This window comes from Micropterus dolomieu, linkage group LG18, assembly GCF_021292245.1.
Source record: "Micropterus dolomieu isolate WLL.071019.BEF.003 ecotype Adirondacks linkage group LG18, ASM2129224v1, whole genome shotgun sequence".
NCBI lineage: Eukaryota > Metazoa > Chordata > Actinopteri > Centrarchiformes > Centrarchidae > Micropterus > Micropterus dolomieu.
The window spans coordinates 34,982,123-34,995,781 of record NC_060167.1 but is presented as its reverse complement, the minus strand read 5'-3'; the positions used below and the strand labels follow the sequence as shown (position 1 = coordinate 34,995,781).

The 13,659-nt window shown below is 39.9% G+C and overlaps 1 protein-coding gene across 1 annotated transcript in view; it reads left to right on the top strand.

Annotated features, from left to right (window-relative positions):
• sypl2a (synaptophysin-like 2a) overlaps positions 1-9,731 on the top strand; it is a 19,968-nt gene extending 10,237 nt beyond the window's left edge. The window contains exons 3-6 of the mRNA XM_046076197.1: positions 1,452-1,573; positions 1,896-2,094; positions 5,578-5,751; positions 7,483-9,731. Of these exons, the coding sequence (XP_045932153.1) occupies positions 1,452-1,573; positions 1,896-2,094; positions 5,578-5,751; positions 7,483-7,608 (621 nt within the window). The 3' untranslated portion in view covers positions 7,609-9,731. The remainder of the gene's footprint in view (positions 1-1,451; positions 1,574-1,895; positions 2,095-5,577; positions 5,752-7,482) is intronic.
• The last annotated feature ends 3,928 nt before the right edge of the window (positions 9,732-13,659 follow it).

Here is a 13,659-nt window from a genome sequence, read left to right as displayed (position 1 = left end):
GAAAAACAACCCCCCCCCCCCCCCCCCCCCCCCCCCTCCACCAAACTTTACACTTGGCACAGTGCAGTCAGGCAAGTACCGCCCTCCGGGCAACTGCCAAACCCAGACTCGTCCGTCGGATTGCGAGACAGTGAGGCGTGATTGGTCACTCCAGAGAACACCTCTCCACTGCTCTAGTGTCCAGTGGCGGCGTGCTTTACACTACTGCATCAGACGCTTTGCATTGCACTTGGTTATGTAAGGCTTGGAAGCAGCTGCTTGGGCATGGAAACCCATGAATGGACTTATTACACAAGGTCGTAACCCTTTACAGTGCCACGCTTGAATTCACTGAGCTCCTGAGACCCATTCTTTCACAAATGTTTGTAGAAGCAGTCTGCATGCCTAGGTGCTTGATTTTATACACCTGTGGCCATAAAAGTGATTGGAACACCTGAACTCAATGATTCGGAGGGGTGTCCCAATACTTTTGGTAATATAGTGTATTTATTGGAATATCTGACCCGATTTCTTCATATAAGAAGCAGCATAGAGGGGGAGTTACGGGCAGCTGAGAAAGCCTGACCCCCCTGGACTCACACAGGCGGCGTGTGCCGCGGCTGCCAGAGCAAATCGCTGCCATTGTAGTCAATGCTTGTGATCACACCTGAAGCATCACAGCGCGTCCCAGAAACTTCTCTCTGCTCTGCGAAGAATAGTCAGCCGGTCTATTTTGGATGGAAGAAGCGTCAAGCAGCACCGAGCAGATGAGCCGGGCAGGAAGTCAGAAACGGAAAGAGAATCCGGTCGATTTTCAAAAATAAAATACCTTGGAACCCCGATCGTTTATCAACAATAAACACTGTTAAAACAGATCAACAATTTAACTATGTCGCCTTCTTAACCACGGTGGAAGCACAAAAATCAAGGACAACTTACCAAATCTACTAAATCTAAACAATTCAGCAAAATCAGGCTGGCAAAATGTTTTTTTTCTGAAATGCTCCATGTGGGAATTTCAGCCCTGCAGGGAACTGGGGGGGACGGTTCACAGAGCGTTGTGATCAGTTGTAGAAGCACACAAAATGGCAAATAAAGTTTCCTGTGTGGAAAAGGATGTAACAACTGTAGAGAGAATAGTGATAGTGAAGTTAGTTCAGAGGTGAAAAACGTCACATCTGTTTCTTACTAGAACATAAAAGGCCTCATGGAATGTATTTTATATTGACTACCTGAAATGTGGAAGCTTACCACCGATCTTATAAGGCAGTAGACTTTGAATTTGTCTTAATTAAATTTTTTTTAAAAGGACAATCCATATTTTATTTGATTTATTGATTCATTCAGAATTACAGCAGCAGAATCGGGTTTGAATTCCTTTAAAACCAAAAGCGTGATTGCATGAGACACCTGGTCAGTCAAACAAACTTGCCTCTGTTTTAAAACCGCTAACCCTTTCTCTGCCTTTGCAGGTCTTCACCATTTTTGCCTTCGCCACCACTGGAGGTTACTCTGGGACGTCCCACTTCACAGTCAATTGCCCAGGATCCCAGGACACGCTCAATGTGAAGACTGAGTTTTTCTACCCATTCAGGTACTTAGGTCATAATGGCCTTTTTTTTTTCAGATTGTTTTCTTAAAAGAAAATGTAAAATCCCAACCCCTGTAAAATTTCGTTACCATGGAGCTGATCTGCGACCTTGCAGATGAGTTGAAGGTTCCGTTTAATTTGTGCACACAGTCTTTATAAAATCTAAAGTCTGGCTTAATCCTTACATATATTCTCTTCTTGCGTTCCTTGGATAGAAGCGTGACCCAGGTGAGGACTTGTTTTCTTTGAAATCACACAAGAGAGTGAAAGTCATCAAAAGAGCGACTGTTGAAAGTGCCTTCTCTGTCTCTCCACCTTCCATCAGGTTGCCAGCGAAACCATATGAGCTCCCGATATGTAACGGGACTCAATTCAATGTGACCTACCTGCAGGGCGACTTCTCCTCCTCGGCAGAGTTTTTTGTGTCTGTTGGTGTGTTTGGGTTCCTTTATTGCACCGCCACACTGATCCTCTATCTGGGCTACCAGAATGTCTACCGCCAGACCACCCGGGGTCCCATCATAGTGAGTACACATCCTCTGCTCAGAGATTCTTCAGACTTACTAACCCCCTTGTTCAACTTTTTTGCTGGAAAATACTGCGTTTTTAGTCCCCTGCATTGGCAACCCTACTGTACTGTGTTTTTTGATGCGGCGCTAAAGTCTGTTCGAATGCAGCCTAACTACATCACAGTTCTCTAGGAGAAGACCGAGAATACTTCCACACTAAGATAATGTTTACATTCAGATATCTAAATGTTTAAACACTATTTTCATGTGAAAACTACAGAAAAGGGCCAAATTTCCCCTCCCTTTATTGTGAATGGAAATTCCAAATAGCAGTCTGGCGTTTGATCCAAATATCTCCCGGCATCGTGATGTGGAGAAGATGAGATTTAATTTTACTTTACAACCTGTAGACAACCAATCAAAACGAAATATATTCATCAAAGACCGTTTTCCCTGACGAAAAAGACGAGACGGCGACAATGTCCTTAGATGCTATCTGTGGCGATATTAACTGTTGACTAAAAATGACGAGACTAAAATGTAATTCATAAAATAAACGTTCATAAAATCTCTTTCTTTTTGTCAGTATAATGAGGAGACAAAATATTACAGGCCATATTTTCACTTGAAACGTGTGTGTTCATTCAGCAGAATTTTTTTCTTCCTGTGCTTTGAATGCTGGCTGATCGGAGCGACACCAGGTGCGCGAGGAAAATGTTACTGTGGAGGATGTGAACTCTGGTGACGAACACAACATGCTAAGGAGAAAGAGGTGTAAAAGCATGGTTTGTGATATTTCTGGGGTCTCAAAAATATTGACAGCATGCTTTATTGCCATCAATCTCTATGGATCATGGATCATGGCCAGCGTCAGACTTCATTCAGCCAGAGGGAACAATCACCTGACCGTACGCAGCGGTCCTGTCCGTGGTCTGCCCCACTCCGGTAACGGGTTGTGTCGCTAGTACGACCGATACGCTGTGAACGGATCGTATGTAGGCCTACTACTGCAGCTGGGGGCTCCCCGCAGCGCCACACAACTTTCTAAATTCTTCCCTCTCATGGAGAAAAGAAAGGCCAGGTCTCAAACATAGCCGCAACTGTTGTGTGAAGCGTAATTGTAGTAAAATGGCTACATATGATAATAAAAATTATTAGCATTAATAAGACAAAAATGCCTGATACTTTCACAGCCCCAGGCTTACATGCTTGCAGCTATTAATGATTCAGCAGTAAGAATCACAGTCGAAAGCTATGTATAGTTCACACACTGATGTGGTTATAATATTTTTGGAAAAAACACTACGAACTTAAAGCGCAATATCAAGGCTAACCACCTGGGAATTGAGGTCAGTTAATGTCTCCTTTGCAATAAAAATGAGAACAAACTAACATTCAAATCATATCTCTATTTTGGTTCGAGCAGATTGACCAAAATGCTAATCAAAATTATACTAATGAGTTAGAAAGGACTAAAATGATGGTTAATGACTAGTCTAAAACTAGGCTAAAATACCCAGACTTTTAGTCAACTAAAACTTGACTAAAAAAATAGTCTACAGTGGACTAAATATGACAAAAACTAATAATGACATTAGACACAGGACTAAGACTAAATTTTAAAATGGCTGACAAAAATTAACACTACTCAGGAAATGGAGGAACAGCTGTTAGCAGCCGAGCTCTTTGCTCCAGCTCAGCTCTGAATAAGCACTTTAAACAAATGAGCGGAAAGCTGAGCGTCCCAGTACACGGCTTCACCATTCAATCTAATGTAACATTAACGAGTTACTGGGAAAACGATGCAGAGAAACACACTGCTCAGGATATTAACAGCTTCCTTTTGCACCAGTAGAGTGGCCATGGGAGAAAATAACTATCCTGAGAATGAGGACAGTCGGGGTTCAGACACGCATGCCTTTACGTTAATCTGACGGCAGTTTAACATGTCAGTCTCATGTCTGAATATACCGTACATCCTGGTCACTTTTACGTAAAAGTCATGACGACAACCTTACAAGGTTCAGTCTTACTTAACTTGCTTATGCTGGTTTGACACAACGCGTTTATCACGTGAGTTTGACCGCTGGACTACTGGTTCGAGTGCACAACGCAGTAATGCAAATAAACAAACATTTTGCTGTGGTTTAGTTGCAAGAAACAGATCAAACTGATGCCGAAATAACTACATCATGATGCTGATTTTGCTTTGTCAGGTCTGTCAACAAGATGACAAGCTTACTACTTTAAAATGATTGTTATTCAAATGGAGTTCAAGTCGAGCATGGCTATGCTGTGCTAACTTATTTCATTGTCCAACAACAATAGCTGGAATCAAGTAGCAGACACATATTTTCTGAACTTTCTTTTCTCCAAGCATTGTCCTGTTTTGTCCGGTCTGTATAAAACTGAAGTAGTCCGTCAGAGCCCTGGCAGCTACAATAACAGTGGGGCCGGAAACACGGCAGCTTGCTGTTGAGAAGTGTGAGTGAAGATAAATGAATGTTTTAATCCCAACAATTACAAGTAAAAAGTTGAATTAATAAAAGCAGTTAACTCTGAGCTCCCTCTGATAATGGCTCCGTTATCAGAGCAGAAGCAGAAGCTGCTGTGACTGGCGGTATTTATTTGTGCCTGCTACATTGAGTCTGCATTTGTAAACAGGTAATCACCAGGCATCTCAGCATTATTTGAAACCACTCTAATTTAGTCTTAACTTAATGTGTGCATTTAGTTAGTATTCAAACAGTTTGGCAGGGGCTGCCCCATTACATTCAATGGTTCACACCGTGTTGTTTTTGTCACAACAGTATTGTTGTGAGGTAAATGGAAGTTACGTAGATGTGACCCCTGTCCTGTGAGAATGTGCTTAGCCCTCTTGCTGAGGCCGAGCCTCAGTGAGGTGACAAGTAGGGAAGAGGGTGGAGTACATGTGACTTAGGGTAAAGCAGAGACTATTGGTTTGGATGGAAACAAGTGAAAACAGTCATCAATTTAATCTGTGCTATGCTTGTATACATTTTGTACTGTTTTAAATTGCATATTCATTCTACACTTTCATATGGCCCTAATCTCAGTTTACAATATCTCCACTTTACTGAGATCTCATACTTCTACCTTGTGCACGCATCGTGATGAGAAAAGAATCTAGTGGGAACAATAAAATAAAAAATGATCTATGGTAAAATAGCCAAAAACAGCACACCACATAAACATAAGCCAATACAGTTTGATTGTGAAATGATTAAATATATTCATTATGAATTATTATTGGAGCCTTCACACGTGGTGAAGGCTGTAGCCAAATCACAATCAGTGCATGTTTGAAAACTGGATTTTTGTTCTTGTATACTCATCTTTATGTAGTAGATAAGGATTTTATGCAACAGCGACTAAGAGCCTTCTGAATACTGATGTGATAAAATACTCATGTGTAATATGATAATGTGCATGCAATCATGTAAACATGCTCAGTATTTACTGTGTACTCCTTGCCAGGACCTGGTGGTGACTGCTGCCTTTGCCTTCCTGTGGCTTGTGTCCTCCTCAGCCTGGGGCAAAGGCCTGACTGATGTCAAATGGGCCACTAACCCCGAACACCTAGTGGACCAATGCAAGGACATCTGTGCACCAGGAGAGTTTCCTTCCATGGGCCGTCTCAATGCCTCTGTAGTAAGTCATGGTGAAGTAGTGCTGCTGCTGCTTTTTACCTCCCTAATAAGAGACCCAACATTCTCGGAGTGGCCATATTGGTCCTATAAAGAAAATAGTATTTTAATTAACTTTTATTGTCTTAGAACACCTGATCCTATCTGCTCCAGGATTTAGGAGAGCTGCAGAGTGCAGAGATGTCTTAAAGCTGGTGGGGGAAAAAACAGGACCCCAATGCTTGCACTTTCTAGTAGAACTGTTGATTGTAAATAAGATCTTCAAATATACTGATCAGTTTCAAACATCATGGGACCAACTTTGTCCTAGATATTGTCACTTCATCCACTAAACTGTTGAAGGAAACAGCTGCGGAGTTTTAATTTACTTCCCTTAGAAATGTGTTGCTGATGGTGTGTGTTGGATGCTTCATAAATAACTGTGCCTCACCCATGCCCAAGAGAGCATACACTCCGTCTGTTCATTAACTTGTAAATGTATTACAATTAGCATTTTGTAACAGATTAGCATCACTACCAACATTTCTGCTTACTGCTGGAGGGTCACATAGTATTATTGTTGTTAATGAGCACTAGTGGCACAGTACATCCAGCGCCATCTGGTGTTCAAAATGAAAACATTCTCTTCCATTGCTGAGATGGCTTCACTATTTGCTGCTGCAGTGTAGAGTTAACTATGTGTAATACAATTTTGAATGCACTTTGTAAATTGAATGCGTCAGTTGTTTATATTTTCATTTCCTTGTATCTACATTTATTGACATCAGTGTTGATGTACTGTAAGGATGAGCATCGCTACTTGATACCTTTTTATGGTATCAACCAAAACAGCCCAGTATCGAGTAGAATCGAAACTTCACCAGTCAAACCAGTACTTCAGTCGATACTTTTTGTAACCAGATCGAGGCAAAAAATGACTATGATTTTGCTTGCAGCCAAACACACAAGCAACACACAAAAAGAATGAAAAGAGCACGCCTTTTTTTTATAACGCGCCGAGTCCATGCGTGATTTTAACAGCCGCTCACCTTCGGCTGTGGTCTCAGGCGTGTTCGTTGCTGTTGCAAGTTTATCACCACAAGCTTGGCTTTGGTTGGTTTCATCATCTGGTATCATTTAACACTTCTCTGTACATTTTTATTGGCTGTTCACATCACTTGTCACTGATCGTTCACTGCGTTCCATCACAGCAATTAAACGCTTTTGTGGCGCAGCAGCGATCAGCTGATTTTACTCAAAGAGCAATACTTTTATATAAATGTTATTTGAAGCAAGAAAAAATAAAATGGATAACCTTGCTTGTCCATAACAACAATAAAAATAAAAATAGGCTACCAACTACTATGGCTTCAACAGGTGGCATTTTAAAGATATCAAATGAAGTACTCTATTGGTATTGGTATAACTTTAAGGGTACTGATTTTGGTACTGGTATCTTAAAATTTTAAATGATACCCATCCCTAATGTACAGGTAAATCTTACTTTACGGTCACCAATATTCAAATTCCATTGTTTTTACTAGAAAACACTATAGTGTGTTTTATAGTTTTACCATGAGTGCTGGTGTTGAGCAGTGTATGAATCCCCAACAAACTGACCTCACAAATGACCAGTTAAATCTGCACCACTTAAACATGTTGTCAACAGAAACTGAACACTATATGCATTAAAAGTACACAGCAAACATTATTTGTTGTCACTAATCATCTTATCTGTTTTCTGGTCTTCCTGCAGATATTTGGTTTTCTGAACTTGATCCTGTGGGCAGGTAATGTCTGGTTCATTTACAAGGAGACCCCTTTCCACAAGGATCCTAACCAACCGACCACCATGGAGGAAGGAGGGGCCCCTGGGCCCTAGCCACATCACTGAGGCCCTGTACCCACAACAGAAATGCTATGTGCTTAACACTGGTTTTGATGTTCACCTGCAGAAATGGAGACAAAAGGAAGGCAATTGTCCTAAAAATCCCACTATACCTCCTAATACTGTTTTTCAGTTACGGGTCTTTAAGTTTACCCAGTCCCCAATGACTGAGCAACACAAAGTACTTTGTTTTTACTTTATTTTTTTAAAATTCAATCATTAAATCCCAATTCCTATGTGCCTTGAAAACACTAAGTGCAAATATAAACACTAATTACACACTAATTACACTACAATAGAAGCTACTGTGAATGGAGCCTGAGTTTGGTCTTCAGAACTGCCGACCTGCAGTGCATTAGTTTCCACATTAGCACACGATCTCTGCCCTTCATGGAGCCACATAGTGATGAAATGGTGACGTAAAAACCCAGAATCTCTACAAGTCCTCAGCCAGGGAAAAGGCAAAGAATTAACAGAAGTTGAAATCAAACCCCCCTCATATTCAATTAAAAACAAGTTGCCATTAGAAACAACACCCAGAAACAAACTATTTAGGTGGGAGAAAATACACACCTAGGATTCTCTCTTGAGCAGGAGTCCAGTAAGGGTTTGCTCTTCTTCCATGATGTAATCTGTAAGAGGACGCACCGATTCCAAGTATTGTAATTCTAAACATGTCAGTCACTTCAGTTTCAGTAGATGAGTCATAGCCTGAAGGTCAGAAGATGTTGAATGCTCTTTTTTTCCCCCCCAGTTAAAGCAACAGCTGATACCAAAGCCCTGTTATGTTATCAGACTAAAACATGTGTTTAGAGAATGCTGTCTTTTTTTTTTTCTGAGCTCTGCCTCTAAGGCACCAGTCCATCTAACAACTAAATTAACAGCCATGCCAGTCCCCCACCAATGTTCTAATCAACTGCCACATACACTCAGATATACTCCATAATCACATGGAAGAATACACACTATGTAAAAAGAACGACCATGCCCCAGTCTTCTGCACTTCTCTGTACTTCAAGTGGGTCAGCTGAGACTTTTATTTTGAAAGTGTCATTTTGAGTGAACATTCAGGTTGTGGGAGCGTTTGCCACACTCATGTTTATTTTCAGCCTGTATTCAGAACAAGGCTCTCTACATGTTTACTCCACTAGCTGTTGGACAAAGACCCCTGGCCTAACTGTTTAGTTCCTGTTTGATCCAAATGTTACATTTACACTACTCAATAACATTAAGAATCATTATTGTTTGACCTATCCTTTGTAAAAGGTGACTTAAAGCGACTTTATTTATATACAGTTCATATGTATTTTTATCTACATTAATTGGTTCATTGCATACTTCTTTTAAAACCAATGTTTTTTCTGTTTGTATCTCCCAGTGAAAAAGCATCCGTGTGCAGCTTCTCTTTGATTTTGTTTTTGTAACGTCAGATTTGCTGTTAAATTTGTTGTACCACAGAGTAGCCCTTATGCTTTAAGTTGTGATGGTAACTAGTTCAAGTAACAAAAGTGGATAAATGTTGCCAGATGTATGTAATCCTGCTGTATTTCTTCCCATAGTTCTGCTCTACATGTAACCTGACAGCCAGCGCCATACATTAGAAGGTTTTGTATTGAAAGCCTGCAATTGCACTAAGGGATCTAATGATCTCTGTGAAGTAACTGTTTTGATTTGAGTAATTGGGCCATCTGTGCAGCTGTTGTATTTTATCATCATACCCTCTGTAGGGAATAAATCAGGGGCTGTAAGTAAAGTAATATATTTTTCACATTATATTGAAAGTAGACATCAATTTTATCAAAGGTAAATCTTAGTTAATTAGAGCACAGTGAAGTGTAATTAATTATTAACACTGTTATTTTATGCCTTGTTTATGCAAAAGGAAACAATGGTTTATCTGTAATGACATGTAAAACAGAGCTGCAACTGTTGGATTCTGTCTCCTTTCTTAACTTTTCAAAATTAGTTTTTAAGTCTGTACTAGTTCACCCACCTCAAGGTTTACAGACATTTAAAGCCACTATGTGCAGAATTTGAATGCATCTGTCATAGTCTGATAGCATGTTTTTTTGTTAAAGAAATGACACTGTCTGCTTAAAATGGATGCGTCTACATTATGTGAAGCTTCTAGCCCATTCATTCATAGTCTCGAGTCAGGCAGTACTGTCTGCCAAAGTCTCTTTATCATACTAACACTGGATGGTGCCAAATTGTAATTCTAAAATTCCATACATAGCCTAGTGACTTGAATTTCCTGGATTGTGAATCAGTAAACAGTACTACTCAGCTAAATGTGTGAAGAGGTAAATGAAATCATCCAGCTGTTTGTTGTGTCGCTGGTTGGCATAAATGACAGTGTCAGTATCATCCTTCCATGCCGCATTCATCCCAGAGCATTGGCACTTCTATTTTCCTCCCCTGCTTCACCACCATTTCTCTCCAGCAAGAAACATGGAGGCCATGAGGGAAGGACGGTTAAGAATGGGATGCAACCGTAATAAACATGCTACAAATTACTTAGTGTCCCCTTAAAATGAGACAAAGCCAACCATTATGAGCAGTTTGACCCGTGACTGATTTTTTCCTTCTCAGATTGGGCCTTTAAAAGGGACTCAGTATCCAGTATTTCACAAGCAAAAAGCCAAAAATAATAGAAAAGCCTGTATCCCTTACATGGTCTGGTGACACCTTTGGGACCACTTCTGCGGGGGAGTGGAATGGAATGGAATGGGAATAGTACATTTTAAGTGTTAGACTATCACATAGGCCATGGTTAACTACACTGTATGTGAAATGTGGTGGCAACAATCTGAATAATACTTTGCAGTGGTGGAAGAAGTACCTTTACAATACCTACTTAAGTAAAAGTACATAAGTATTATCAGCCAAATGTACTTGCAAATTACAAATGTAGTAAAAGTAGTGGTTCTGCAGTAAAATGTCCCATGTGACTGATAATATTGTGACATTATTCGATTGTTAATGCATCGAAATGTAAGCTGCATTTCCCGCTGTCGTTGCTGGGGTTGCGGGTTCTTTAAACTACTTTAGAGTTTGTCCAGTGGTTCCCAACGTAGGGGTTGGGCCCCTCCAAGAGGTCACCAGATTAATCGGACATGACATGCTATGAGGAAAGAAGAAACGTTCTGATACAAATCGGTTAACATGTATGTTTAATCTAATATTAGTTTATTTTACCCGCATGGGACTCAAACAGTTGTATAAATGAAAGCTCCTTAGAAATTTAGAGAGGAACTGTCTTTTTTGTGGTATTGCTAACAACTCATAGACATCTCAAATATGACAAAAGGCCCCAAAGAGACACTGTCTTTTGCAAGGTCTCCAAGCCAAATGGTTGGGAACAACTTCTGTAAAGCTTATAAAATACCGTTGTATTTTATAATTATAATATACTTATATATATAATGTATATATAATATATATACTAATTATATACTTTCTGTAAAATCTTAATCTGCAAAGTAACAAGTAAGCATATCTGTCAAATAAATTTAAAAAGTACCATTTAGTAAGTATAGAGTTACATAAAACGGATACACTCAAGTAAGTACCTCAAAATTTACCTTAAGTGCAGTAATTGAGAAATCTACTACCTTTGATACAGTGCATGGCTCTGTCAGAAGTTAGTCAGCAGCCTCTTGTACCATGTGTTACTATCCCTTCACCGCAGCTCAGCGAAGAACCACTGTGTAGGAAAACAGAAAGAAGGATTTAGCTGTTACTTTAAAGTTTCACATAAACTAAAGATTAACTTCACAGTGCATTTCTTTTTATACAGATCTGTGGGTTATGTTCCCCTTCTTTTACTCTGGAATGACATATCATCTCCTCACAGTTGTGTGGTGGTTGAGACCAACATGGACAATTTTACTTTTAACCGTTGTGATGGAAAGGCAAGGTCACCCCACCCAGATTCAAACCCGGGTCTACAGGGTACCAAACATGCAACTTGACCACAACACCAAAGAGCCAGGCCTGTTGGTAGGGCAGTCACAGCGCACACTCAACCGTAGTGAAGGTGGTCCATCACAACCGTGAACTGCTTCTTTAGCACTTCAAAAATAATCAGTTGAATATTATTTCACCAAGCTTTAAGTAGTGGACTTGCCATAAGTACAGTTTATGGAGAATAGAGACACCACACCATTACCATATTCAAGAAGGGTCCACTTGGATTCATTTCCAATGACAGTGTATAACTATTTTGTATCCAATGCCATCTGTGTGTTAATATCAGCTAGATGATGCTTTTTTCTATTTCTGTATACATTGTATTAATGTGACTCAAGCACAATATCCAATCATCAGTACATATGTCCATCCTCTAGCCTTTTGGCCACTGAGCGTGTTTGTACAATTGTTCCTGTCTACTGTAAGTGATAGATACAGTTGGGCCGCCTGTTAAGACAGTATCCTACAGTGATTACATGGCAAATTGCATTTTTAGCTAAAGCTCAGACATTGCTTAGAGTGACTGTCAAATAAATCTAAAAATACTGAATGCAATCTATTTCCAGATAGTGTAATTAGAAAGAAAATATTGTTCATCAACATTTTTAGGATGATACATCACAGACTCATCTTTTCCTGAGTCTGATGATTATATGATTTATGTACTGGCATACATATATATATATATATATATATATATGTATATAAAGACCCCAGACACATGCACAGTGTAGATATGTTATACAGTTACATCATGTCTTCATTGTGTTCGTGACTCTGACTAGCTGTGTGAAGCTTAAGCACTTACAGGGATTAATGAAGGGCAAGGTGTGTTCACATGTGTGACCCTGTGACATCTGAACACTTAACAACAATGCTCTCCCAGTGAACAGTAGTGTGTTTGTTCGGTGGAGAAAGTATATGTACGAACTTACAAATATAGGCTGAACCACAGATAATGTGCCACCCCTCGGTAATATCACTGATGGTTGATGACATGAGTCACGCACAGGTAAATATCAGTCCAGTGACTCACATCTGCTGTGTGCAGGAATGAACAGTAAGAAAGAGTCTGTCTGAACCAGGAAAGAAGTAAACATAGGAATGGATGGACCAAATAGTTCACGTACACTGTTGCTGTTGGCCTCTGGGGAGGAAGCCGATATGCTTCTATATACATGTATGGTTTGGGATGGTTGCAGTTAGCCGAAATCTGTATTCACATAACAGAACTTTTATGTATAAGTTTACTTTATGGTCATTTTTGAGTCTGCAGTTGGTGGTAGTGTTAGCCTCAACATCACTTATAAAGACTGGATTATCAGGGGGTGGGGATGTGAGTAACTTCCCTGTTTTATGTAAGGACCTAAACTGTTTTATTTTATATTATGCTTACATGGTTCAGACACCTAAATAAAGTTGTGTTTAATGAAATTGAAAAACTGTGACCAGGTAGGATTCCAGGACAAGAATGCATGCTGTTTGCTGTGTCTCCGGGCACATCCTAAATCCACAATGTTCAGTCTGTGGAGTGCGTTGTGAGTACTGGGAACAAATATATACAGTATAGAGGGAGGGGGTCCTCTAACACTGGTCATAAAAGGTGGAAAAGCTCTGTTAATTGAAAGGGACCCTGACATCCATTTAGGATTATGTGTTTCTTCTGTCTGTGTTTTGGACTTCACCTTGCTTGTATTTGCTCACTCACTATTAAAATTTTCCTGTTTTGTTGTGTGCTTGATTGTCGCTCTACTGCACGTTGAATTGCCTCTGTGTTTGAAAGGTGCCTTACAAATGTACTTGTCTTGCGTTATAGGCTATTCATGTGTTGTCTGTCTCTGCCACACAGTTTGCATTTTGAATTGCTCCTCTCTGTTTTTCAAATATGTCAATAATAAAATTGGCTTGTCCTTGCATTTATTCTTCGCATTCTTGTTTTTAAGACTCAGCAGCAACAAAGTACTAACGTTTCAAAGTGGTTAGAAAATAAAAAATAAATACATAATTTAGATACTTTCTATAGGTGTCCCAAGAACGCGCACGCAGGAAGTTCCTATCCTGTCGAGAGCGCGA